We start from the raw sequence: 26,588 nt of genomic DNA, 5'->3' as shown, positions 1-26,588 counted from the left end.
CCCCCTCCTTCATTTTTTTTGTTTTCCTTCCTTCTTTTCTTCCCTTCTCCTTCTTCTCACTCTATTACTCAATCCCTCAATCCTTAAAGGAGGTTTAACATCCCACAAGCTTAATTTCTCAAACTCCTACAAATTCTTTTGGTTGAGATTTTTGGGTTAGGGTTTGTGTTCTAAGGAAGGAAAAAGGATACCCATCTCTTGAAAGTGGTTTATTGAGACTCATTGAGGTAAATGCACAACTCTAATCCTAGTATGAATTCATAGAAAAATGTAGTTTTGAGTAAAAATCTTATTTTGTGCTTAGAGTATATTTAAATGATGTTGATGGTTTCCTAGAGGTAGTTAAACTTTAGAATAAATTTCTCTAAAGCCTTGGAAATATTTTTGATACTCAGATTTGTCAACTGAGACCTTGCCGGCTACTCTGAGAGTTGTTGGAGAGCAAACTTAGACGATTCTCCATAACTGTGAGTTGACGACGATCATCGTCATATATTTTTATACTGCTATTATTATTATTTTACTTGTTTTCTATATTAAAATATTTATCGAAAAATTTGGGAAACACAACCTTTGAATTTTATCTCAATTTCGTCAATTATTTAATTTAACAGTCGTTGTTATATAATATGTTATTATTTTGATTTACGTATGAGCTACAGTATTTAAATCTTGAATTGTTATGCGATTGAATATGTTTTTTTTCATGAATTACGATGAAATGATTTTAAATGCGCGTTTTGGAAAAAATCGGTGTTGTTGTTATTAAATCGTTAACTGCGTTAGGTGCACCTAGTTACCACGTGTTGATTAGGGAGAGTTAACCGTTAGATGGAGCCGCCCTTACGAGAGAGGTCATCCGTAGGAGGAGAGGGCTATCAACGAGATGTAAGCTCCCTAATTGATACGTGCTGATGCGTTGCGGAATTGAGGGGAGAGGGCCATCCGTTAGATGGAGCCGCCCCTAAGGGAAAGGCCACCCTTAGGAGGAGAGGGCTATCAATGAGATAAAGCCGCCTCTTGGTTCTAAAAATTTGTATTGTTATTTGTTTGATTTTTTATAATGATTTTAAGGTTGTTCATTTTGATTTCGTTTCGTTATTCACTGAATTTTAATATTTTTGTCAAGCGATTAAACAGTTATTCGTGCCTTTTGTGTTTCCCTTCTAATTGATGGTGGTTGTTGTCTCCTCACTAAGTCTTTGTGACTTACCCCTTTATGTTGCTTATTATTTTTCAGATTCGAATTCAGGATACTCGTGATCAATTTTTGCCCATTGTGGGGAATCTGCAGGGTGTCGAAACATTCCATCTCTAATTCTTTCATCTGCATGCCATGTCAAGTGTTTTGAATCTTCTTCACTGCGATACATGCGCCTAAATCTTGGTATTATAGGAAAATACCACACGACTTTTGCTGGAGTAGATTCTTTCTTCTTATATCGAGAGACATTGCATTTCGGACACGCCTTAAGTAGTTCATATTCGTTTCGAAATAAAATGCAATCGTTAGGACACGCATGAATCCTTTCGTAACTCATTCCAATAGAACACAAAATCCGTTTAGCCTCGTAGGTTCGACTGGGAAGTTCATTATCATCTGGCAACATATCTTTTATGAGTGTTAATAATTCCGTAAAGCTTTTATCAGACCATCCATTACTCGCTTTTAAGTTGTACAACTTTAATATCGCTGACAGTCTTGTGAATTTAGTACAACCATTATATAATTCTTTCTCTGCATCACTCAACAAACTTTCAAACATTTTAGGACAATCTCGAAGATCTTCTTCAACTGCTTTTGCAATCTCATCAACTCGGTCCGGCTCATATGTATCTGTATCGAAGTCAGTTGAAGCATATGTCGAACTATTCTCAAAATTAATGTTTCCTTTTTTTTTCTCACCATGTCTTATCCAACATGTGTAGCTTTGATCAATTCCATTACATACTAGATGTCCTTCTAATTCATCTTCTCTAACACGTTTTCCAAAACAACATTTTAAACAAGGACAAACTACTCTATTTGGATCTTTTGCATTCTTCACTGCAAACTCAACAAACTCCTTCACTCCAATTTCATACTCTTTTGACAATCGATTGGCTGAAATCCATTTCCTATCCATATTATACCACCTATATAAATGCAGTAACAAAAATAATAAGCTTTCAAAACATATCAACAAGTTTCAAAAAGAAACCAATATCAACTAACAATTTCAAAACAGAACAGATCATGTGGTATGAGTTTTTGACAATTTTTGACAATTTCAAAACATAACAGATCATGTGTAAAAAATACCTTAGACAACGTAGATGGCCGCACAGTACGTAGAGGATATTAGGGTTCGCAACGTATATAATTATTTGAAAGATGTAGAGGATATGAGGGTTTCCAACGTATATAATTATTTGAAAGATGTAGAGGATATGAGGGTTTCCAACGTATATAATTATTTGAAAGATGTAGAGGATATGAGGGTTTCCAACGTATATAATTATTTGAAAGATGTATTTTACAGCGCTTGTGAAAAAAGCGCTGTAATAGGTAGTTAAATTCAATGAAAGCGCATGTGTTTTACAGCGCTTGTGAAAAACGCGCTGTAATAGGTAGTTAAATTCAATGAAAGCGCATGTGTTTTACAGCGCTTGTGAAAAAAGCGCTGTAATAGGTAGTTAAATTCAATGAAAGCGCATGTGTTTTACAGCGCTTGTGAAAAAAGCGCTGTAACTGATACGCGAAAGCGCTTCCTTTTACAGCGCTTTTTTGACAAGCGCTGTAAAAGCCTTATAACGTGATGCGCAAACGTTATATGACCTACTACAGCGCTTGTCATCAAAAGCGCTGTAAAAGGTTCCGTTATTTTTAAAATATAATTACAACAGCGCTTGTGTTTAGCAAGCGCTGTAAAATGGGCGCTGTTAAATGTCATTTTTGGCGTAGTGAATTAAATTAGTCTTATATTTCTAGTGAAAGTTTTAATATTGTTTAACATACAAACTTTTAGTTCATTGGTTGGTCCAAAGAATGGAACATGCTAAAATAATAATTAAACTATTTAATCATTGTATTATCAATATCATAAATATATAATAAAAAGATATTGTATTAAAAATAATATGAGTAAAATTAATTAAAGAATACAATTAATAAATACATTAAAAATTGAAATTATTATTATTATTCGTCTTAAAAATATTAATAAATTTTATCATAATTAACTCACGAGGTTCCTCGGAACTTAGAAGGAAAAAAACGTCAAATCTAATAATATAAATATTTGTCAATAGTTGAGATAAAATTTAAAAACTAATAATTATTTATTTTAATATAATTTATTTTATAAGTGAATCAATTATTATATAAAAGAGTATTTTGAATGAAAAATAAATTGTTATGCGTCAAAATGAATTTAACTGTTTGACGAAAAATAAATGTTTGACAAATAATCAAAAATGTATTTTAGAAAAAAACTTTGACTCATTGACTTTTGCACTTGACTAGAGGCAGCACTCAACTGGTGGCAAAACTACTACGATACTTCATTTTCACTCCCCCTTTCGACTCGTTTCCGCAATCTCTCTCAGTGTGAGCCATCTACGCGTTTCTCTTATCTCTTCCTCGAGAATGAGATAGACCATTGGAGAAACCCTAACACAATAGCCTGATACTCTTTCATTTGCTAAGGTGAGTTGTTTAAAACCCTTTCAATTATTTAATGCATATTTATTAGGGTTGAGTTTTAATTCATTCATTCATTTATTTATTTTTATTTTGAGTTTCTGCAGTTATATCAGCTTGAATCATGAAATTAATGGAGAATTAGGAGTTGACTTCTAGGATGAAATTACGTGGAAAAAATAATTGGAGAAACATGAGGTGAGAGTCTCTTTCATATCTCCATTTTGTGTCACCTTTTCATCTTGTTTGGATTTAATTGCTTGCATATCTTGTTGTAGATTCAGTCTTTGTGTTCAAATTAAATACCCTTTTTTTTTCAATGTTCAATTATGATTATTGTAACAATAATTGGTCTAGACTCTAAATTATAGCTCTTTTTTCAACCTGTGGGTCATGATGATCATGGACTCTAAACTATTTCATTTTCTAAGGTTTATATAAGAAAGGATTTCATTTGACCACCAATGCCTTAATGAATGGAGCTATCATTTTAATTGGTGATATTGTTTAGTAATATAATGTTTTTCTAATTATTTTTTGTTTTTTAAGTGATGCAATTGCTATAGTATGGGAACATGAGGTTGTAGTTTGTGCTTGCGCAAGTGGTGGTAACTTTGTCATATTGTATGCAGGAGTTTTATCACCATCAATCATGATCTAGAATCTCTGAGCTTCCTTGAACTTTTGAGACTCTGATTCAGGTAACTGCCCACATGGAAAGAGCATGTGTCAAGAGAAAGCAATTACTTTTGAATAGCTGTGTGTGTTTTTGTCCTCTGCATGAACTTAATCCTAAAAGTTGACATTTCACAAAATCATATGCTAAGTTTACAAACAAAAACATAACAAAGTTGTTTGCAGTTTCGCCTAGATGAACTTGGTTTGATTTGAAAGTGCTTGCCAGCATAATGCATTGACTTCATGACTGAGTTATATACATTTTATTTACATAATTGACTTAAATTGTTTTTCACCTGATAAGTATAGAGAGCTTATTTTCTATTTAAATTTTCTATGAGGTAACTTTAGAGATAAAAATGTTAATAATTTAAATTTGACTATTCTCTAGATACAGGAAAAATGACATACTATAGAGTAATGATTATAAACCTTCATGAAATTCATTAATTAATTTTTGAAAATAATGTTTCTTGCTTAATCCTCAATCTACTATTTATCGGTGTGTAATTTTCCAATGTAAGATTTCACATTGTCACCAATAGTCCATTGAGTATCTTAGTATGAAGATATTTTCTAAAATTAAAGAATGTAAAGAAAGTTTTAAATAAAATTTCATACATTCTCGCCAAGCTTGTATAATCATTATTAAATTGAATGTGATTTTTCAGTGTCTGTATGGTAGCCAGATTTAAATTGTCGACAATTTTATCACTGGGGTTATCTTGTAAGGAAATTTCAATAGAAGATAAGCTCTCTATAGTCATTTAAGTAGAAAACCATTAATGTCAATTATGCATTCATGAATGTACATTCCAACTATGAAGTGAGGGACAAGAATATTCAAAGTCGTCTAAGCTCATCTAAACAAAACATGAGACAACAAAAATACTTTGTTATTCTTTTGTTTACATACTTCGCATGTGAATTTTATTAGATGTCAACTTTTAGGGTCAAGTTCATATCGAGGAACAAATTCTAGTTCTAAGGCAAGTGCTAATTAGCATGTTTTGAGAGAAAGGTTATAATATCAACTTCATCAAATTATTGCAAGCCTTGAAATATGCAAATAACTTCATCATATTAGAGCTTTGATAGAAAATCTTCTATCAATTGTCGCTGAAGAAGCAGAGGTGGAGGAATATGGTAACTCCATGCCTTCTATTCATTTTATGATACATGTTTTGGTAGAGGTAGCTAGTTAGTAACAAAGGATCGTGTATCTGTGATGTACTCCTTTAATTGTAGCTGGCATCATAAAATAAATAAGTTGACAACTGTTTTAGACAAATGTTGTATGGAAAATGACCTTGATATTGATTATCCTCTGATTCTAGTTATTGATCTGGCTTACTTGTTCCAAAGTGTTTGTGTTTTATTTTATTAATATTATGGATGAGTTTGTATTAGTAGTTCTGCTATCATCTAGAACTTAGTTGGCACTTGGTAGTGTCATTATGCCTAAATTTATTAATTTAAAATTATAATAATTATATATGGATATGAATTTGGATGTGTAATCTAGTATAAATCCTATAATGTTTTTCATTTTCACAAGCAATCAAGAATTTTGTTGAATTACCACCTTTACTCTGGCCATAATCATTAATTAGTACCCTTTATCGCTTTTCATTTATTCTGTTGATCGGGCATAGATTTGAGTCATTATTCTGAGCTTTCAACTTGTAAAAGATGCATTTGGATCAAATGGAAGAGCGTAAAATATTTACCAAAAAATTAATGTGTTCCTAGTGAAGTTCTCATTCTGGGACACTTGATAGTTTTGCTAAGCTGTCTTCATGATCAAACATTTGTATGGGAGTCAGTAAGAGATGTCATTCCAAAGACTAGGTGCTAAATTTTGGTTGTGGGATTATATTTGGTTATTGTTTTTCTGTAAAATGTACAAGTGCATGTTTATCTTTAAACTTTAGTGGTTTTAGGTCACAATGTACTTTGGTTAAACAATGATGGATTGTTATTTTTGGCACCTTACGTGCTAGTTCACTTAATCATCTTCCTCCATTCATTGATGTGATATGGACATGCATGTCCACGAGCAATATGATGATCAATTCAAGTGCAAGCCCTACTCGTGAGCTTCTTCATAACTTGCTTATTTGTCATGGCAACGGAAAGGTTGGCTCAATGTATAATACACAAGATTGAAGGAACAATGGATCTTGTGGCTCCCATGCGTAAGTAAATAGAATATGCATACACATATGTAAACCTTAAAACAAATCTTAAAGTGAGATATTTTCTAATCACATTATAATGCTACTTTATTAATGTTAGACAAAAAGAAGAAAAAATCATGATTGAAAGTATCAGAATGTTAAATTGATTGATTGATTTATTTTCATAAAGAGTCTTACGTTGAAACTCACATACGTTAACGAGCAAAAAGTGAAAATTATACATTTAAACTCAAAATCGCCCACGTTAATAAGTAAAAAAAAAAAGTAAAAATTACAAGTTGAAATTTGCTTTACTTCGTAAAAAATCTATATTAATTAGCTTTATTTACCATCTGAATTTAAGCTGATATGCGCTTGTAACAACATCCACTGTTATGGGCCGCCTAGAGCTACGACCTCCATTCGTAAGATGTAAGGAAACCTTCCTAAAGGGGAAATCCGCATAACCACTTCCCCACCTAAAAAATTCCAATCAAAAAGCGTTTTCCAAACTTACTTTTAGGAAACTACTTTTGGATACCTCTAAAGAAAACGGTGGCTTCTAACACGGACTACCATCAAAGTTGTCCATGATACACTATAGGCAACTTTTGACCATTAGATTAAACAGGAACATTGATGCTATTATAGTTTGTCCATATTATATATATTTTTATTCTATCTTACAACTTGTGTCACACTATTCTCCTTCAAATATGGATGACAATGGATAGGGATTGAGTAGGGTATTATAGTATCTGTTCTCATACTCGCAGTTTAAAAAAATATTCATATTTGTGTTATCCTCTTGAGTATCAACTTTAATACCCATCCATACTCGTTACTCACACTTTAATTAAAATAGACCGATAAATAAATGATACTGTTGTGATTAAATTTAAAATTTATCTAAATATCTTAAATTTAATCATAAAGTATTATAAAAACTGAAATATTTTCAAACTCAATATTTTAAATGAACACATGTTGCAATACACATTCAAATATCTATAATAATATTTTATAAAGTTTCAAGTCCTACAATGATATTATTCGAGATATGTAAAAAAAATGATAGGAAGTTGCAAGTATAATTGTAAAGTCACGATTAATAAGACATAACTATTAATTATAAAGTTACAATTATTTGTCTATTTATAACAATCAAATTCTTAAAAAAATTACAAACGTTTTTCGATTAAAAATATTAATATTGTAGTGGAACAATGATATCAATAAATGCTAAAATATAAAAGAACAATTAATTAAACTAAATACTAATATAATATGATAAATAAATAAATAAATAATATATTTATATTAGTGCGGGTGGGTACTATATAATACTCGTACATGCACCGTACTCATTTAATTTTGCGGGTAATTACTTATCTCCGTGTTCATATTCATTATGCAGATTTTTACCCTATCAATTGTAGATTTTTTTTGCAGGTACCCACTGGATCTGGATCTAATTGTGATCCCTACCACCAAATAACAATTTTTTTTCCTGAAACCAAGGAAACGTCAACTGCACTCATATTGCTCCCTCTCAAGCAACACAGTTTTTAGAGTACTAAGGAGTAAAATTAACCTTAGCAGAGAACAATTAGAACTGTGCAAAAAATCCGATTATGAGGCTCAAATCTATAAACGGATCCAAATTCATTTTAAATATTCGGTTAAAACAATATGGTTATAATCCAATTGATTTACAACTCGTTGGATATCCATTAATGTTTTATTTTTGAATTTGGATTTTATCCTGTTATTATCCATTCATATTTTATTTTTTGATTTGAACCATAAATCCTTTCTTGGAATCCTAATTATTTTCTCTAAATTGTAATTTACATATAATTTAAATTGAATTAGCAAGATGTTATTTTCTCTCATTAACGCAACAACAACAAAATTGTTGTTTTTCTCTGATTTCGACGACAACGACGAGGTAGCCATTCTTGAACTCTATCTTCATTCTTCCATTTATCTATTCATTTTTTACATTTCAATTCCTTCCTACTTACTTCATTTTTTCTCAATTTCTACAAGTATTAAGCTTCGTTTCATTTCTCCTGTGGCACGAGTTTTCAGTAGAAATTTCATCATTTTCGTACCTTAACAAACTCTTATCTTTTCACTACAAAATATATATTTCCTAAAAAACATATTTGTCATTTTTTACGAACTAAAGTTCGTACAGTTTTAAAATAATACATAAAAACATAATTCATTTTTAATTACTTCATTTTGTACAAATTAATATTTTTGTTCATCTTAGGTTATTCCTTTGCGTTTTTCTTTTGACATCTTATACAAGTATAACCATTTTTTTCTTTCATATTTATAAATGTTATATTATATTTTGTCAATACCTCACCCTGTTATCAACCATTTATTGATTTCTCATATTTTTTTGTTTTCCATTTTACCGGAGGATGAATGTCAAATTTAGAGAGTGCTACTAGTTGTGGTGTAATACGATGTATAAATTGTAATTTACATACACTAATTATTGATTGGATTATATGGTAAAGATTTGTTTAAGGTAATGAAAAAAAAAATATGTTCAAGCTTGCTCGTAGTTTTGTTATCATAGTTTCATAATGCATTAAATTCTTGAAATTAACAAATTATATCAAATTTTTCATATATAATGTCAAAGTTTTTAAATCAATTAAAAATACGCAAATCAATTAAAAAATAACCAAATTTTAATAAATTTTAAAAAAATCAATTTTAAAAATGGATTTTTCAAAACCAGTTACATAATCAAAAACCGATTATTTGATCATAATTGATTTTAAAATCGGTTTTATTATAACTGAATTTAAAAAAAAAATGAATTTAATTATAAATATTAATCTTTATAATAATTTTAAAATAAATATGTTTTGATTTAAAAAAAATAAAATCAACTATACACCCTATATATACCAGATCTTTTCCCATCCACAAAAAATAAGGTTGGGATTTATGGTGTACTTTTACAATGTCTTTGTCTTCGTCCTAATGATCCATGGAGCTTTGAGTTGCTGACGTGGACAACGACCAGTGAAAAGGAAGGTTAAAGATATTGTAGACATACTATAATATAATCCCTAGTCTTACTTGATCAAACGTTCAAAAGGGTAATAGTCTATCATGAACCTCTTTAAGGGGGGTCCGTGTTAAAAAGCACCCAAAAAACACTCCAATAAAAAAAAAAACATTCAAACACCGCTTCTAAGGTTTCTTAATTAATTTTTACTTATTGTATTTTTCAAAGTATTTTTTTGCGCTTTAAATTATTTAATTTAAAGTTTAATAAATATGATTTATAATTTAAAGTAAAAAAAAATTAGAATTTAATAAATATAATTTATTAGTAAAAATCATTCTTACATATATATTTATTTTTTCTCTAAACTAATATTTTTTTGTAATTATGAATAAAAGAATCAAAGCGTACAGAAATAAAATTTAAGGAAACATATCCTCAAAAAAAGGAAGAATATTTGAAGATCAATATTTTAAAATTCATCGTATTTTATATGGACACATTAAATTTTCTCTTCAATCATTGTCAATACAAAATACTCCAAAATGTGTGGATGTTCTTTAATAAAGAAATCAACCAAAATTAAAATAACCACGTAGGACAACTAAAAATCAGTTCAAATACCACATTTTTAAAAGAAAAAAATATACTCCAAAGTACAGATTATTAGAATGCCCCACTATATTGATAACTATGTTTTATAATTGACTGAAAAAAAAAACTATGTTTCATAGTACCTTTTTTTATAATATTATATATTCCAAAGTACTTAATTGAATAACAACTACAATTAGTATATTTTGTTCTGATCAAACAATTTTTTTTTTTCTTGATCAACTAAATTACACTGATAAGAAAGAAAAAAAGGTAACGATAAAGCTATTTTGGAAAATAAACACCCACCTTGGTCTTGGTGATGACTTCGGTTAAAGTGAGACAAAATTCCCAAGACAATCGTGCTAACTTGTTAAAGAAGGAATCGAAACGTCCTCAACTGTTTTTATCAACACTACAGTTAATGACAATTTTTAATATTAAAAAATTTCATCACAAGTTATTGCTATTCACTATCCAAATGTGGCTTTGTTTAATGTACACAAACTAAATTTATGTCTCCTGTGCACCTTAAAATTGACATACAAATGTATCCAAAATGTAATTTTTGATACATTTTAATTAAAAAAAATGTATCCAAATGTAGTTTGAAGTGTTTATAGTATTTTAATAAAAAAAATGTATAGTAAAATTTTAACTTGAGTAATTTTATGATTTTAAAAAGTAAACAATGCAAAAGGTCTTGGAAAAGTTACTTTATTTTTCAAAAACCAATCCAATCTTTACCGTCCCAACTTTTCTTACAATCAAATTCAATGCTCCCAAAATCATTATTTGCTTATCACTCCTAGTGCCTCAGTGTGACTCCACTTTCAAGAACAAAATATAAAGAGTTTGAGTGTGCATATGCATAGTAGTAGTACTAGTAATACGACTTTTCATTTCTATTCTTGGTTGTTAAGAAATCCATTTCTTCTTCTATTCCACTCTCTGCTTTGCATTTTCAAATTTCTACTCATGAAGTGAAAACCCTCTCCTTATTCTTGCTTTGAAACAAAACACAATGAATCATTCAAGTAAAAAAAGAGTTACTTACTATAATGATCACACCTTCATAAACACTATGTTTTCTTGGTCTCTTGAGGACATTTTCAATCAAGACCTTTATCTCAACAAGGTTTCAACTTCAGTCTCTATCACATTAGTATCTTTTTTTTTCCATTACTCTTTTATTTTTTGAAATTATTACATTTTAATCGTTTTTTCTTTCTTTGTAGGTTGATAATATCGATTTATCATTCAGTTCTGTTAAGCAATATTTCAAGTCATTCGTGTATCCTTTGTTGGATGAAACTCGAGCTCAACTTTGTTCTTGTATGGAAATTTTATCAAGTTCACCTTATGCTGAAGTGATTTCTCTTGAACAGTCTTTATCACATTCGTATGGTAGTAATCACTATGTTGTTAAAACTGATAGTTGGAGAAATAGGTCCTCTGGTCATGGAAAAGAGCTATACAAAACATTGTTTGGAGATGTTTTTATTTTGGCCGATTTTAAACCTGAAACTGTTAATGACTTACAAAGGTCTGGAAGGATGTGGAGTTTTGTATTGTCCGCCGGGATTTTGGATGAGGAGATTAAGGATGATGATGATGATTCTAAACTTATGTCTACTTTTAAAGTGATTGCATCTGAAAACATTGACATTGATGAAATGGGGCAAAAATCTTTGTTTATTATATTCTTGACGAATATAACTCCTAACAAAAGAATATGGAATGCATTGCATATGAATGGAGATTCAAAGCTGATTCAGAAAATTTTATGTGCTAGTGATGTGGTAAGAAAGTAATTTTTATGTTAAGGATTTTAGTCAGTGTTTCATGGTGAATATATACTGTGATAAATTTATCAGTTGTTTTCATTAAACATTTGTAGTGTTGCCTTTGATATTCAATGCTGATTGTTTGTTATAGTTATTTATAGCACTATTTTAGAAAGTATTTAATGAGAACTTGTATTGCTATTAATGAATCAAAAGATTTGTGCCAATTAGTTTACTTATTTATAGATTTGTGAATTGGATTCTCCAGTTTATTGTTATGGTAACTGTGGCTATTTCCAAGTAAAACATGCTTTGATCTTCAATTTTTGCTTTGACGCAGGTTGAGGAAAGTTGTGATTGCTGCTTTCCGAAGACTGATTCCCTTAGGGACGATGAAACATATCAAAGGTTGTCATCTGAGTTGAATGAGTCGCAAAACAAGGCGATTTGTGCATGTCTTTCTTCCGTTCATTGCAATCATAAGTCTACTGTCGATCTCATTTGGGGTCCACCAGGAACGGGGAAAACAAAAACTCTAGGCACACTGCTTTTTGGTCTATTGAAAATGAACTGTAGGACTCTTGTCTGTGCTCCTACAAATGTTGCTATTAAAGAAGTAGCGTCGCGTGTCTTGAGCATGGTGATAGAATCATTCGATAGAAATTCCGATGCTTTGTTCTGTAATTTAGGAGACATTCTATTATTTGGGAATCATGAGCGTCTCAAAGTTGGTGCAGAGATTGAAGAGATATATTTGGACTATCGTGTCAATCAGCTCTTAATCTGTTTTACTCCTCCTGCTGGTTGGAAATATAGTTTTGGTTCAATGATTGATCTACTTGTAAACTGTGTTTCCCATTATCATATATTCATTGAGAACGAGTTGAGAAAGGAACAAGACAAAATTGATGATAAAAATTCTAATAAGGCAAAAGATGACAACCCTTCAGATTGTGGCGTGAAGACATGCAAATCTTTTCTTGAGTTTGTCAGAGAAAGGTTTCTTTCAATAGCATTGCCACTCAGAAACTGCATTTCAGTCTTGTGTACTCATATAGGCAGAAGTTATATTATGGAACACAACTTGAAAGGTTTGACCTGCCTTTTTCGCTCGCTCGATTCCTTTGAAGCTTTGTTATTTGAAAGTAATATTGTTTGTGAACTACTTGAAGAGATTTTTTCTCCTCTAGAAAAGGAACATAGTTCTCTTGAGTCATTTGTAGGTGCTGAATACTCTTTGCACCAGAGCAGAACTGTGTGCCTTTCTCTACTAAGAACCCTTGAAGTTTCGCTTGGTGACCTCAGCCTGCCAGATGTTGTGACTGAAGAGTCAATCAGAGAGTTCTGTTTACAATCATCTTCATTAATATTTTCCACTGCTTCTAGTTCCTTTAGGCTGCATTCTGTTGCCATGGAACCACTAGATATTTTAGTGATTGATGAAGCTGCACAGTTGAAGGAATGTGAATCAATCATACCTTTACTACTTTCAGACATAAACCATGCTATTCTTGTTGGAGATGAACGGCAACTACCAGCATTGGTTGAAAGTAGTGTATGTATTCTAAAAATGTCCTATTTAGTAGTGTATGTATTCTAAAGTAGTGTATATATGAAAGTTATTCATTGACAATTAATGCTAATGCTTGTCCTTTATATGTCTAAAGGTTTCTTTTGATGTTGGTTTCGGAAGAAGCTTATTTGCGAGACTGAGCACGTTGGGTCATCCAAATCACTTCCTCAATATACAGTACAGGATGCATCCAGCAATAAGTTCATTTCCAAATTCACGCTTCTATTTGAATCAAATTCTTGATGCATCAAATGTTACCTCAAAGAACTACAGGAAACAATATCTCCCGGGACAAATGTTTGGTCCATATTCCTTTATAAATATAATTGGTGGCAGAGAAGAGTTTGATGATGCTGGACGAAGCCGGAAAAATATGGTTGAAGTGGCAGTTGTGATGAAAATAATTAAAAATTGTTTTAGAGGTTTGTGAGCGTGCATGTGTGTAAAATATGTGTATATGAAAAGAAATTATTTATTGATTCTTAATCTGCTTGGTTGCAATATGTTGGGAAAAAACACTTTTTTTTATTTTAAATTTATTTGTTACTTCAAATACCTACAAACCGAGGACAGAAAGGTACAAGATAAAAATGTGGAATACACTGTTTCTAAAGCTTTATTAATTAATGTGAACATGTTTTCTAATTGCAAACTATTGTCTCTTCCTTAATGCTTTTGCTTGGAATGCAGCATGGCTGGACTTAAAAGAGAACATCAGTATAGGTGTAGTGTCTCCATATGCTGCCCAAGTTGTTGCAATTCATGATATGCTTGGACAAAAGTATGATAAGAATGAAGGCTTTGATGTGAAGGTAAAAACAATAGATGGTTTCCAGGGCGGAGAGCAGGACATTATTATATTATCAACAGTTCGAACGGGTTGCAGTACGTCACTTGGGTTCATATCGAGTCACCAGAGGACTAATGTTGCTCTTACCAGGGCTAGGTAGAACTTACTATATACTGTTTTGAATCATGAATGCATTTGTTTTTGTTGATAAAATGCTTGCATCAATGTTGTTGATTTTATATTGAACAGGTATTGTCTATGGATATTGGGAAGTGAGAGGACCCTAGTAAGTCAAGAAAATGTTTGGAAAGCTTTGGTTCTTGATGCCAAAAAACGCCAATGTTTCTTTAATGCTGATGAAGACGAGGATTTAGCGAAAAGCATCTGGGAGGCCAAGAAAGAACTTGATCAACTCGACGATTTGCTTAATGCAGACAGTGTTGTTTTTAGAAACTCTAGGTGGAAGGTATTTGGATTTCCCATCTTGAAATTCCTTATTGAGTTATTGTTATCATGTGCTTGACCTGTTGTTGTTCGTTCATATTCTGTGTTTTTGCAGGTTCTTTTCAGTGATAACTTCCTTAAGTCATTTAAAAAACTTCCGTCGAAACGGACAAAGAAGTCGGTCATTAGCCTCTTGCTCAAACTCTCCAGCGGATGGAGACCCAAAAGGATAAAAGTGGACTTGCTTTGTGGTAATTCATCTCAGATGTTAAAGCAATATAAAGTGGAAGGTCTCTTTGTTGTTTGTTCAAAGGACATAGTAAAAGAATCATTATTCACTCAAGTTTTAAGGATATGGGATATACTGCCTGCAGAGGATATTCCTAAAGTAGTGAAGCGTCTTGATAGTATTTTTGGAAGCTATACTGATGATTTTATAAGTCGCTGCAGTGAGCAATGTTTTGAGGGGTAAGTATCACTATTCTTGATAGAAATCTTAAATGTGAGAAAAGTATATGGAATAATGAGTGAACTGATGTTACATGAAAAAGTATAAGACTTATATAGCCAATAAGAACAACTAAATAGTCTAACTAATAACTAGTTAGTCCAACTAACTAGTGTTACTGATATTGTATCACTTTGAGTTGTATTTTGTTACATAGAATCTGTTTCAGCTAACTAATAGCTTGTTGTTGTTTCTTTTCTAGGAAGATGGAGGTTCCAATGACTTGGGAAAAATCTATAGAAATAATCAAAATTAAGAACCTTGATAATAATGGAAATGAAGCTGAATCAAGTTGTTTCGATCAAAGAATTTATGTCGAGAATTCAAAGGTTGAGGAGAGTTTTATTTTGATGAAATTCTACTCTTTATCTTCCGTTGTTGTTAGCCATTTGCTTTCTGATCGTAACAGTAATGAACTGGATCTTCCATTTGAAGTATCGGATGAAGAACATGACATAATTCTCTTTCCTAAAAGTACATTTGTATTAGGTCGCTCTGGTACGGGAAAAACCACTGTCTTGACCATGAAGTTATTTCAAAAGGAGAAATTGCACCATGAGGCTCTCGAAAATGCATATGGAAATAAGAATGTTGAAGTTCCTTGTTTGAATTATGATAAAGGGTATAGTGACAGTTCTACTGTGAATGATAGGCCTGTGCTACACCAATTATTTGTAACCGTGAGTCCTAAACTCTGTCAAGCAGTTAAACATCATGTTGTTCGAATGAAAAGGTATGAATATTCTGCTTCAAACATTATCAGCTTTCCTTTTAAATTACTAGCAAAATGTATTCTTGAACTGTTTTCAAATAATTTTTGTTGTTTTGTTTCTATACATCGTTTTATAGTTTTTATTTTGTGATCTAATATAGTGATAGTAAGTTGCTTTATACTGTTACCTCAATGATATAAAAAACAAATAAATTTATATTAACGGTTTCATCACAACGTTTGCAGCATGAAATGCAATTTCGATAGTGAAATGCATGATTAACTTTGTTCTATTTCATTGTCTCCCTAATGTCTTTGACTATTGTATGTTGCATAGTTAATCTTTAACTTGCGTCTTTGTCTTTTGGTCCTCCTTGTATGTCTTTGGCTTTAGAGTTTAGTATAATTTGTTCTTGCTGAGTTCACTTAAATTTCATTTATTTTAGAGTTTCCTATGCAGTATTAATTGGTGTTTAATTATTATTAATGCTGTGTTTACAGATTTATAGGTGATGGGGATATTTCCACAGAAAGCAGTTGTATTGAGGAAGATATTGTCGACGTTGATACGTCAATACAGTTTAAGAATATACCGGATTCGTTTGCTAATCTTCCCGCCAACTCATATCCACTTGTGATAACATTTCAGAAGTTTCTAATGATGCTTGATGGGACTGTGGGGAATTCTTATTTTGAAAGATTTAGTGACATGTCATCTTTGAGTGAGAACCTTGGTGTAAGAACTGTTGCTTCGGAGAGTTTCATAAGGAAGAAGGAGGTGACTTATGACAGATTTGATTCATTGTATTGGCCACATTTCAATTCCCAATATACCAAAACGCTAGATTCATCAAGAGTGTTCACTGAAATCATATCTCATATAAAAGGGAGTATTCAATCTGTTCAGCCTGGTGAAGAGAAGTTAAGCCGTCAGGAATATGTTTCCTTGTCTGATAATCGAGCTTCGAGTTTAAGCAAGCAGAAAAGGGAGATCATATATGATATTTATCAAAGTTATGAAACAATGAAGATGAATAATGGGGATTTTGATTTGGCTGATATGGTTGCTGACCTGCATCGTCGAATTAGGATCACCAAATATAAGGGTGATGAAATGCACTTTGTGTATATTGACGAAGTGCAGGATCTAACCATGAGTCAAATTGCTTTGTTTAAATATGTGTGTCGAAATGTAGAAGAGGGCTTTGTGTTTTGTGGGGATACTGCACAAACGATAGCAAGAGGAATTGATTTTAGGTTCCAGGATATCAAATCTCTATTTTACAAGAAATTTCTGCTGGAACCAAAGAGAAGTGTTAATAACCAAGGAAAGGAGAAAGTGACGGTTTCTGCAACATTTTTGTTAAATCAGAACTTTAGGACTCATGCTGGAGTGCTGAAGTTATCCCAGAGCGCCATTGAGCTTCTTTTCCGTTTTTTCCCTCATTCTATTGATGTTTTGAAGCCTGAGACCAGTTTAATATATGGGGAAGCTCCAGTTGTTCTTGAATGTGGAAGCAGAAAGAATGCAATTGTAACTATTTTTGGCAATACTGGACATGTTGCCGGGAAAATTGTTGGCTTTGGAGCCGAACAAGTAATTTTGGTACGAGATGATTATGCTCGAAATGAAATTTTAGACTATGTTGGAAAACAAGCTCTAGTTTTAACTATTTTGGAGTGCAAGGGGCTTGAGTTTCAGGTAGTAAAAAACCTTCCTATTTGATTCATTTAGTTTTTAGTGGTCATATGTGTTTCTTTATTTTAATGGTCATATGTTCTCTTTCGTAGGATGTATTGCTGTACAACTTTTTTGGCACTTCACCTTTGAAAAATCGATGGAGGGTGATATATGAGTACATGAGTGAACAAGATATGTTTGAACCTTCAGAATTGAAATCTTTTCCAAGTTTTAATGATTCCAAACACAATATTTTGTGTTCTGAGCTGAAACAGCTATATGTGGCTATAACTCGTACAAGACAAAGATTGTGGATTTGTGAGAATGCAGAGGAGTATTGCAGACCCATGTTTGATTATTGGAAAAGGAAGTGTCTTGTACAATTCAAAGAACTGGACGATTCACTTGCTCAGGCAATGAAAGTTGCAAGTACTCCTGAAGAATGGAAGTCGCGTGGCAAAAAGGTTGTTTTTGAAGTCAAGTTACAAGTGGATCGTTATAATTACTGTTCTTTCATAGTAATGGATTTTATTAATATGTCTCGTTTATTTAAACTCAGGTGATATTATGCTATATCACTGTACTTTTGTAACTGTGTAATGCACAGAGCATAGCTCTTAGATATGCCAATTATGTCTACTCTTTTTTCTCCTAATTGATATATTATTTTGAATATCTCTTTGCAGCTATATTATCAAAATAACTTTGAGATGGCAACAATGTGTTTTGAAAGAGCAGGTGACTCTTATTGGGAAAAGAAGTCTAAGGCTGCTGGTCTTAGGGCCAATGCGCAAACCGTTTGCATGACTTGAATCCTGAGGATGCAAAAGCAGTCCTTAGAGAAGCTGCTGAAATTTTTGAAGGCATAGGAATGGCCGAGTCTGCTGCCCAGTGTTTTTCTGATTTGGGGGATTATGAAAGAGCTGGTATGAACTTCAGCTATAGCATCTATGTATATAGTTTTTTTCCATTTGCTTATGAAAAGTATTAGGATATCATTTTAGAACACAAATAGCAAGTTTATCCTACATGTTCCTGTCTTGTGTTTATTTGCTGTCTTTTTTAGAACTATTTCATGAAGTTAACAAATGATTATACTTATAAAATGAATTTATCCAAACACACAATAAGTTAAACTTTATGCTGTTCACTTTTAAAATATTACCATGACGAAGTTGTCTTTAAATTACAATAACAAGAAACCACAAAAGGCAACACACTTAGATTTTAATAGGTTTTATAATTATCCCTGAAATCATTTATGGAAGAAAATTATATATTAAGTTATATGCTTTGATTAATATATGCCTTTTTATATTTGTATATGAATTCCAATCAAACTAATATATAATCTGTATTAAAACCATTTTTATGCCTAAGTAGTGCAAAGTATGAAAGGTTTATGTACCTTTATGTAAAAATTACAAATTTTATCTAAACCTAATTTTTGTTGTAGTTACTGATACTATTTAATTAACTTCAGGTTATGTGAGTGTTGGTAGTTGCATTGTTGTTGATGAATCAATTTGGTTTGAGTTTGGGATTTGACTTATTTTGTGGTACTAACAAATATTATAGGTTAAACATAATTTTTAGTCCTATATTGATATTGGTTTTATCTAATTGGTTTTGTTAGTTTCTCTGTTATATACAATGACCTGATACTCAACCACCACATTCCCTCAATTGTATAAATATAAATTGATTTCACCGGTTATTTTTGGGGTTCAAACTATATTATATTAAAAACTAACTTGATGGACTTGTGAGCCAAGGTACTCAAACCTAAACACTCTATCATTATCATTCATTATATTTTCTTCTTGCTATTTTTCCTCTTGTTTATTGATTCATTTGGTTAGGCTATTTATTGCATTGTGAACCCTTGGTCTACAAAATTTATTGTATTTATGTCAACAGGGAAGCTTTACTTGGAAAAATGTGAAGAGCCTGATCTGAAAAGAGCAGGGGAATGCTTTTATTTAGCTGGTTGTTATGAAATGGCAGCTCAAGTGTATGCCAGAGGAAGTTTCTTCTCAGATTGTTTGAATATTTGTGCAAAAAGTGGATTGTTTGACGTTGGCTTATATTACATTCAGCACTGGAAACAAAATGAAAGTGCTGACCCTGGTTGGGCTAAGAGTCATGATCTGTATGCAATTGAACAAAAGTTTCTGGAAAATTGTGCCCGCAATTATTTTGACAAGAAAGATACGAAATCAATGATGAAATTTGTTAGAGCTTTTCATTCAATGGATTTGAAGCGTGAGTTCTTACAATCATTAAGCTTACTTGATGAGCTTCTTGAATTAGAAGAAGAATCGGGCAACTTTATGGAGGCAGTAAACATTGCTAAGATGATTGGCGATATTATTCGTATTGCTGATCTGCTTGGAAAAGCTGGTGAACTCTTGGAAGCTTATGAACTTATGTTTTTCTATGTATTTGCAAATTCTCTTTGGTTTGGGGGAAGCAAATCATGGCCTTTAAAAAAGTTTTCACAGAAGGCCGAGCTTTTGGGAAGAGCGCTGACATTTGCAAAGGAAGTGTCAAGCAGCTTTTATGAGCTTGCATCTACAGAAGCTGAAATACTATCAAATGAGCATGGTAGCATTTTTGAAATAATGAATAATTTGAAATCTTCTCGCATCCATGGGAGTATCAGAGGGGAAATATTATGTTTGTGGAAACTGTTGGATTGTCATTTTAAGCTGAACTCCTCTAAGTATGTGTGGCAAGAGAATGTGTTTGATGTGTCTGTCGAAGGTATGATTATGAAGAATCAACTTTCTGTGGAGTCGTTGTTTTATTGTTGGACATGTTGGAAGGATAACATTGTTCATATGCTGGAAGTACATGTTGGAAGGATAACATTGTTCATATGCTGGAAGTCCTTTCAAATTTCAAAACTCAAGAGCCTCATCAGGATTGTGGTTATGTCAAGTTTGCATTGAATTATTTGGGTGTCCAGAAGCAGACTTGTAATCTTATTGACATTTACCTTTTGCTCATCCCTGATGCTTACTGGGTGAAAACAATGGGCGATAGATTTCTAAAGAAGAATGGCAGGGTAGTGTCTGTTGATATTCAACCTTTAGTTTCATTTGCTAAGAGTTACTGGAGTTCAGAATTATTATCTGTTGGCATGGATGTCTTGCGCAACCTCGATGCACTCTACAAGGTTTCACTTTTTAAAGCTTCTTCTGAATTCTGTAAATTACAGTCTTTGTTGCATATCTATGAGGTCTCAAAATTTCTTCTCAAGTCCAAATATTTTAGCCATGGCTATGGTAACTTGAAAACATTGGAAACGTTTTACAGAAAACCAATTGAGTGTTTGTTCCAACATGTAGTTCCCTTTGACTGGAAAAAATCACCAACCAAAGATACGGTTTATCTAAGGGCAACTGAAACTTATAAGGATATCATGACAGAGATCATCTCTGAAACCACTAAAGTGAGAGATAGATTGACCTATGGTCAAATTGGAAGGGTGGTAGTTATGATTCTTGGTATAGCTAATGTAAAAGATGAACTGCTAGTGCAAGTGATGACAAAGTTAGAAGATAACATACGCTGGAAAGATTTCATTCAAAGCTTACGGATGTATTCAGAAAGTGTAAATTTACCAGGCAATAAAGTGGTTTTAGAGTTACATCGCATATTTAGGCTTTCCGAGGCATTGCAATACATCTGCAGTGTGAATTGGATACGGGAAGTTGACTATATATCTCCGAGTTGCTTTATGTATCTTATTGAACGGCTACTGCTGATGACATCATCTTGGAAGGGCTTCATTTATGCAACAAAGTCATCTTTCACTGAATGGCTTATTTGCCAGGATGAAAATTCACTGTCAAATTTGAGCTTTATGGCAGATGTAAAGCCAGACATGAATGTTATCCTTGATTTTATCGCGAATATCCTCCGTGAGTTTGTTTATGATCAAAACGGTACTAAAACCTGGATTGAAAAATCAAACTTGAAAGTGAAGAATTATTTTCCATCGCTTCTCCTGCGATTGGTTGTTTCAATGTGCTTGCTTCATCTCAGCTCTGGGAGTGGGAAGTATTTACAGTTACTTCGCAATTTGTTGGGGAAGGGCTATATAACTTCTCAACTGCCTTTGGAATTTTACAATGTTCTTCACAAAGGAAAGAAAAACATGAGTTTGGAAGTCTTTGCTGAGGCATTTAAAGTAATTGGCAACCCCTTGGTAATTGTCAGGCTTCAGAACAACTCTTCAGAAATTGTGTGTTCAGATGCTGTGCTTGTGGATTTAGCAACATGCCAAAAAAGAGAGCTCATATTACAAACATTATTTCCTAGTAGAGTTGACAGCATCGAAGGCGAAACTGCAGCAGTAATAACAGAACCCTCTGATGCTGCATCTAAGAGCTCTGCTTCTGTTTCTGATCTGGCATCAGATGGACAGATTAAAGATGGAATCAACATATCTATGAATGCTGATTGCTTCTGGGATTGGTTGGAAAGTCTAAAGTCACAGACCGATGTATCATGCATCAGTAGGATTTCACCTAATTCTATAATGATAAAGGTCAGTCAATTTATTTTGCTGTTCAAATAAAATGCTAAAGTATGGTTCTATCAAAAAGGTTATTATTTATATTCTTTTATGACAACTATGTATTTTTACCACTTTTTTCATTTTCTGCAGGATTTTTTGGATCTTTGCATTCATGTTTTAACGTTGTCAGTACAAGACCCTGCTAAGCTTGGAAACAAAAATGAATTGGGGGAGTTGGTGAATTTACTTGATGAAATGAAGCAACTTCATACCGTATTGAGCATGAAGTAAGTTGTTTTATATGTAACTTTGCATAAATCAGACATTACAATATGTTTTCTTTTACTTTGCTTGTTAACTTTATTTTGTTGCATGTTGTCCAGGGATTGGATGACTGAGAAGCCCATTCCAATGGAACTCGCAAAGAAAATTCTTTCGAGACGATCCAAAGTAGCGCTCATTTTGAATCAGCTGCTTCTGTCTTGCAAAAAGAATATCAATGCTGAGTCTGATCCATCACAAACCAGCACTGCAGCAGGAAATGATGAGCAAAATGTTTTGAAGGAATCAAAAGATAATGTGTCCAAGAACTCTGAAGGTGAAGATAATTCAAAACAGGGAAATGCTAGGGAAAATAGCAAGGGGAAGAAAAACAAATCCAAGAAACGCAAGGGAGGGAAAAAGGGTAAGAAGTGAAAATGCATTAATGATAAACTTGTCGGGTCTTTTGTACATGCAATTGCTGTGGTTAATTTGTATTTATGCATTTCAAACTATTTGGTTTTGGTATTTCCTGATTATGAAATCTTTGCAGTAAACCTTTGAAAAGTATTTTGATGATTTATTGTTATGAAAAAGTGTCATTTTGTCATACTGGGTGTTTGTTTGTACACTTCATTTAGGCTTAGTATTTTTAAACGTTTTATGATAAATGAAAATCGTTGGTGACACAAACTCGTTTTACAAAAATAAATGAGAAATTGGTGCCTTGGTTGCTTTAAATTCTAAATGTTTCAATACAATTTTTGTCTCAATGATCGTTTGCATGTAGAGCACTTCTTTATGAACAATTACAAAATAATGGTGGAGCGATGCTCTTTCTGCATCAGCTGAAAATTAATGCATAATCAGTAACGATTGATAAAACAAAGCCAAAAACGATTACTTTTTATTTAGTTCAGATTTTTCTTTTCTCCCTTTGTCGCTGCCATTATTGAATAAAATGTAAACATGTTTGGTTGCACAACCACTTCACTCACGCAAGCAATGCCATGTCGTTCATTCAGCGGTTTGCTGGACCATCAAGCCCACGTTTGAATTTGAACTTGCAACAATTAATAAGCAATATGAAATGTATTCGATAAATAATACAGGCACAAAAATATCAAACATTAACAACACGAAGCAGCATGCGAAAGAAGAATTCAGTTGGCATAAGGTTTCCTTAATACATTGTAGCTTAGCAAGAAAAGCAAGCCGTTTATTACAATATGTGGTGGTTGGGAACTACCCCTCCAAAAATGCAGATGACAAATCAACCCCAAAAAACTAGTTACCATTACCAACTTCACAAAACGTGCATTATAAGTAACTCAATTGTCATCCTTATTACTTCTCTATCATTCTCACTAATCATAAAACTAAGCTCTTTTAACACCCCACCCATATTATTAAGATCCCTAAAGTCAAATAATTCAACTCAGATGCAGGTAAATCGAAGAATCATCTAAAAAACTAGACAGCAAAACCTTGTGTTGGTTTGGTAGCATCCATAATCATTCATCCTTGTTTTATTCCAATTGCAAAAAAGACCTCAGAGTTATCATGTAATAATGTTACTATAAAACTATAATTTAGTATTAATATTAATATTTCAGCTCTGATCAGTACCAAAGTCTTTGATCGTAGACAAAGGGATTCTCAAGTTTCCATCAAGCTCAAACTTCTTTGGTGACAATTCCTTATACTTTTCAAACTGTTCCTTAGCTTCATCATTCTTACCAAGCAATGCATAAATCATTCCCCTGCAAAAATAAGGTCTAAAATCATTAGGATCTTCTTTGGTTAATTCCTCATACATACCCAAAGCTTTATCAACATTCTTCTGCAGAAACTGAATCTGAGCCATTATAAATTTCACATCCCTCGCTTCTTTTTCCTTGTTGTCTTCCTCTGCAACTCTCAGCGCCTCTTCGAGTTTCTCAATTACAGCTTCGCCTTCGCCCGAACGGTCCATCAAAAGCGCGTTCTCGAAAAGCGCTTCGAAAGAAAGTGGGTTTGACTTCAGGATTTCCTGGTAGAAACTTCGCGCGCTGTCGGTGTCGCCCGTTTCGATCGTTAACCTCGCCGCGATGAATTTCCAATCTGTTACCTCCGGTTGTGATGAGATCAAGCTTTTAAGGATCTTCAGTGCCTCTTCGTCTTCGCCGAGTTCTAGCTTCTGCTGAAGCAGAGACTTTAGAGTTTCAATGGACTCGTTGTTTGTTTCGATTATTCCCGATAGGGGAGAGGTTGTTCCGTCGTCGGCGACGGCGATGGCATCGCTGGTTTCGTCGAGGAGTTCAGTGAGTGTCGGTGGTGGCTCTGCTCTGGCAGGGGGAGTGGGGAATGTGAGGGCGGCGGCGGTTGCGGCAGCGAAGATTGTTACACCAGCGACTGTTTTGAGGTGGTGGAGAACAGGGGAGTTAGAAGAGCGGGCCTTGACGGTGAGACGGCGGCGGCGGAGATGGAGGTTGGGGGGAAGTTGAGAGGGGGTGTTGGTGATGGTGGGATTAAAGGAGAGGGTGGAGAATGATGATGTGAAGAAGGTAGAAGTCATGGTTGAATTTAGGGTTTGGATGGAATGGAATGGAACGGGGGTGTGTGGAGAGAACAATGAATGCTCTGAGTGAAGAAAGAAGATGCAATGTAATGAAAGAGGGGTTAGTAGCAGGGTAGGTTGAGACTTGCTTGATTCAGGGGTTTAGGATTTTTTAAATTGAAGAAACAAATACACATGGTTTCGGTGGGGGTAGGTGTGGCTGCTCTTTAACCTTTGCTTTCTTTTCTTTTCTACTACTATTATTATTTAATTATTAATTTTTTAAAAATTCATATGTCGATTATTCTAATTTTATTACTGTTTGATGGGATAAAATATTTGTCTTATTAACACGTGTATTGTTTTTTATTCTACATGATAAACTTTTCTGTTAGTTTTCACTATGAGAATAAGTTTGTGAGGGATTTAGTTTTGTATTACATAGAGGTAACGAGTGTTCATGGGATTGATGTCGACAAATTAAGTTATTTTGAAGCTGTTGAAATTTTAAAAGACTTAGGTTATGATAACTCCAATTATAGGTTATAGTGGAAAAATGATTAACATGAAAACTTTAAAAGTATAGTGGATTATAGAGATGCAACTGAAATTGGTGAAGATGCTCTGAAAATGAATTGCAAAGCTCAGTTATATATTGAGCACTCTATAAAAGATTTGTTTGGATTAGAACCAGGAATAGAGTTGGGGCAATCTTATGGGTGTTAAATGGTGCTGAAGAAATTGATATCGATGATTATGGAAGTGTTAGTGACAGTCACAACAGTGAAGATGAAGTTGATGATGTTAAGTTTGATGATAATGAGGATGAAAGAGCATTTGACTTGGATGATGGTTTGAGTGTTGATAATACAATACATGATCCTTCTAATCATATAATGTTGACATCCATTGTAAACTATATAGTGTAAAGACTACTACAAATAGGTCCATTATGAAGAAAACAACTAAAAACATGAAGATTGTTCATGTGTTGGACAATTATAATTCAAACATTGAAATGAAGTATGTTTATGTTAGTGAAGAGTTGGATAGGGACCAAAGTATGATCAGTTTAAGGTGGAGGAGCTAAACAAGAATTACAAATTCAAATTGAGACTAGAATTTAAATATCATTCTATCATATTCTTAAAGTGACTGAGAAGTTTCCAACTAAAAATTCTTCCTTGCGAAAGACATCTACTTTTGAAATTGCGATTTCATCCACTACATTCAAAAACAATAATTAATAATAATATTAATTCATTAAAACTATAAAAAAAAATATAAAACAATATTACAAAAGTTGGGTATAATTGTCAATAATATTGAATTTTTTTTTTTAGTATGACTAGTTATTCTACCTGGTATGCATTTTTTTTATATTTTTTTTAGTCTAATAGAAGTTGAATTCATCTATGAATCTTCGGCATTTACTTTTTAATGATACATTTAAGGTTTTTGTACCTTATAATGTCATTTTTTAGTTTTAATTCTATCTTTAGGACTTGTGTGTCTCGTATGTATCACACACAAAAATTTATCACATATATATATATATATATTTAGGCTTAGTTGCAATTTTTGTCTTTTT

The 26,588-nt window shown here is 32.8% G+C and overlaps 2 protein-coding genes and 1 long non-coding RNA gene across 3 annotated transcripts; 2 read left to right on the top strand and 1 right to left on the bottom strand.

The window, feature by feature from the left end:
* Positions 1 to 3,493: 3,493 nt before the first annotated feature.
* On the top strand, positions 3,494 to 5,700 carry LOC101500019 (uncharacterized). Its single transcript, XR_190001.4, has 3 exons — positions 3,494 to 3,688; positions 3,790 to 3,880; positions 4,315 to 5,700. It is a non-coding gene; the product is annotated as an uncharacterized lncRNA (long non-coding RNA).
* A 5,726-nt stretch (positions 5,701 to 11,426) lies between these two features.
* On the top strand, positions 11,427 to 23,193 carry LOC101506332 (uncharacterized). The gene is given in 14 exon segments (XM_073370264.1): positions 11,427 to 11,976; positions 12,302 to 13,516; positions 13,629 to 13,956; positions 14,225 to 14,480; positions 14,574 to 14,790; positions 14,884 to 15,236; positions 15,479 to 15,572; positions 15,574 to 15,605; positions 15,662 to 16,009; positions 16,490 to 17,499; positions 19,617 to 20,394; positions 21,162 to 22,227; positions 22,348 to 22,484; positions 22,581 to 23,193. Coding segments are annotated over 14 exon segments (6,612 nt in total). The 5' UTR covers positions 11,427 to 11,511; the 3' UTR covers positions 22,894 to 23,193.
* Positions 23,194 to 23,607: 414 nt separating this feature from the next.
* On the bottom strand, positions 23,608 to 25,191 carry LOC101499708 (protein SLOW GREEN 1, chloroplastic). The gene has a single exon (XM_004504572.4). The coding sequence runs from the start codon at positions 25,013 to 25,015 to the stop codon at positions 24,071 to 24,073; it is 945 nt and encodes a 314-aa protein (XP_004504629.1). The 5' UTR covers positions 25,016 to 25,191; the 3' UTR covers positions 23,608 to 24,070.
* Positions 25,192 to 26,588: the final 1,397 nt, after the last annotated feature.

The sequence above is a fragment of the Cicer arietinum genome, chromosome 6 (assembly GCF_000331145.2).
Source record: "Cicer arietinum cultivar CDC Frontier isolate Library 1 chromosome 6, Cicar.CDCFrontier_v2.0, whole genome shotgun sequence".
NCBI lineage: Eukaryota > Viridiplantae > Streptophyta > Magnoliopsida > Fabales > Fabaceae > Cicer > Cicer arietinum.
This window is presented reverse-complemented; position numbering and strand designations above follow the sequence as displayed.

Excerpts from the sequence above, each read along its gene's own strand:
- LOC101499708 (XM_004504572.4), bottom strand. The coding sequence starts at position 25,015 with ATGACTTCTACCTTCTTCACATCATCATTCTCCACCCTCTCCTTTAAT.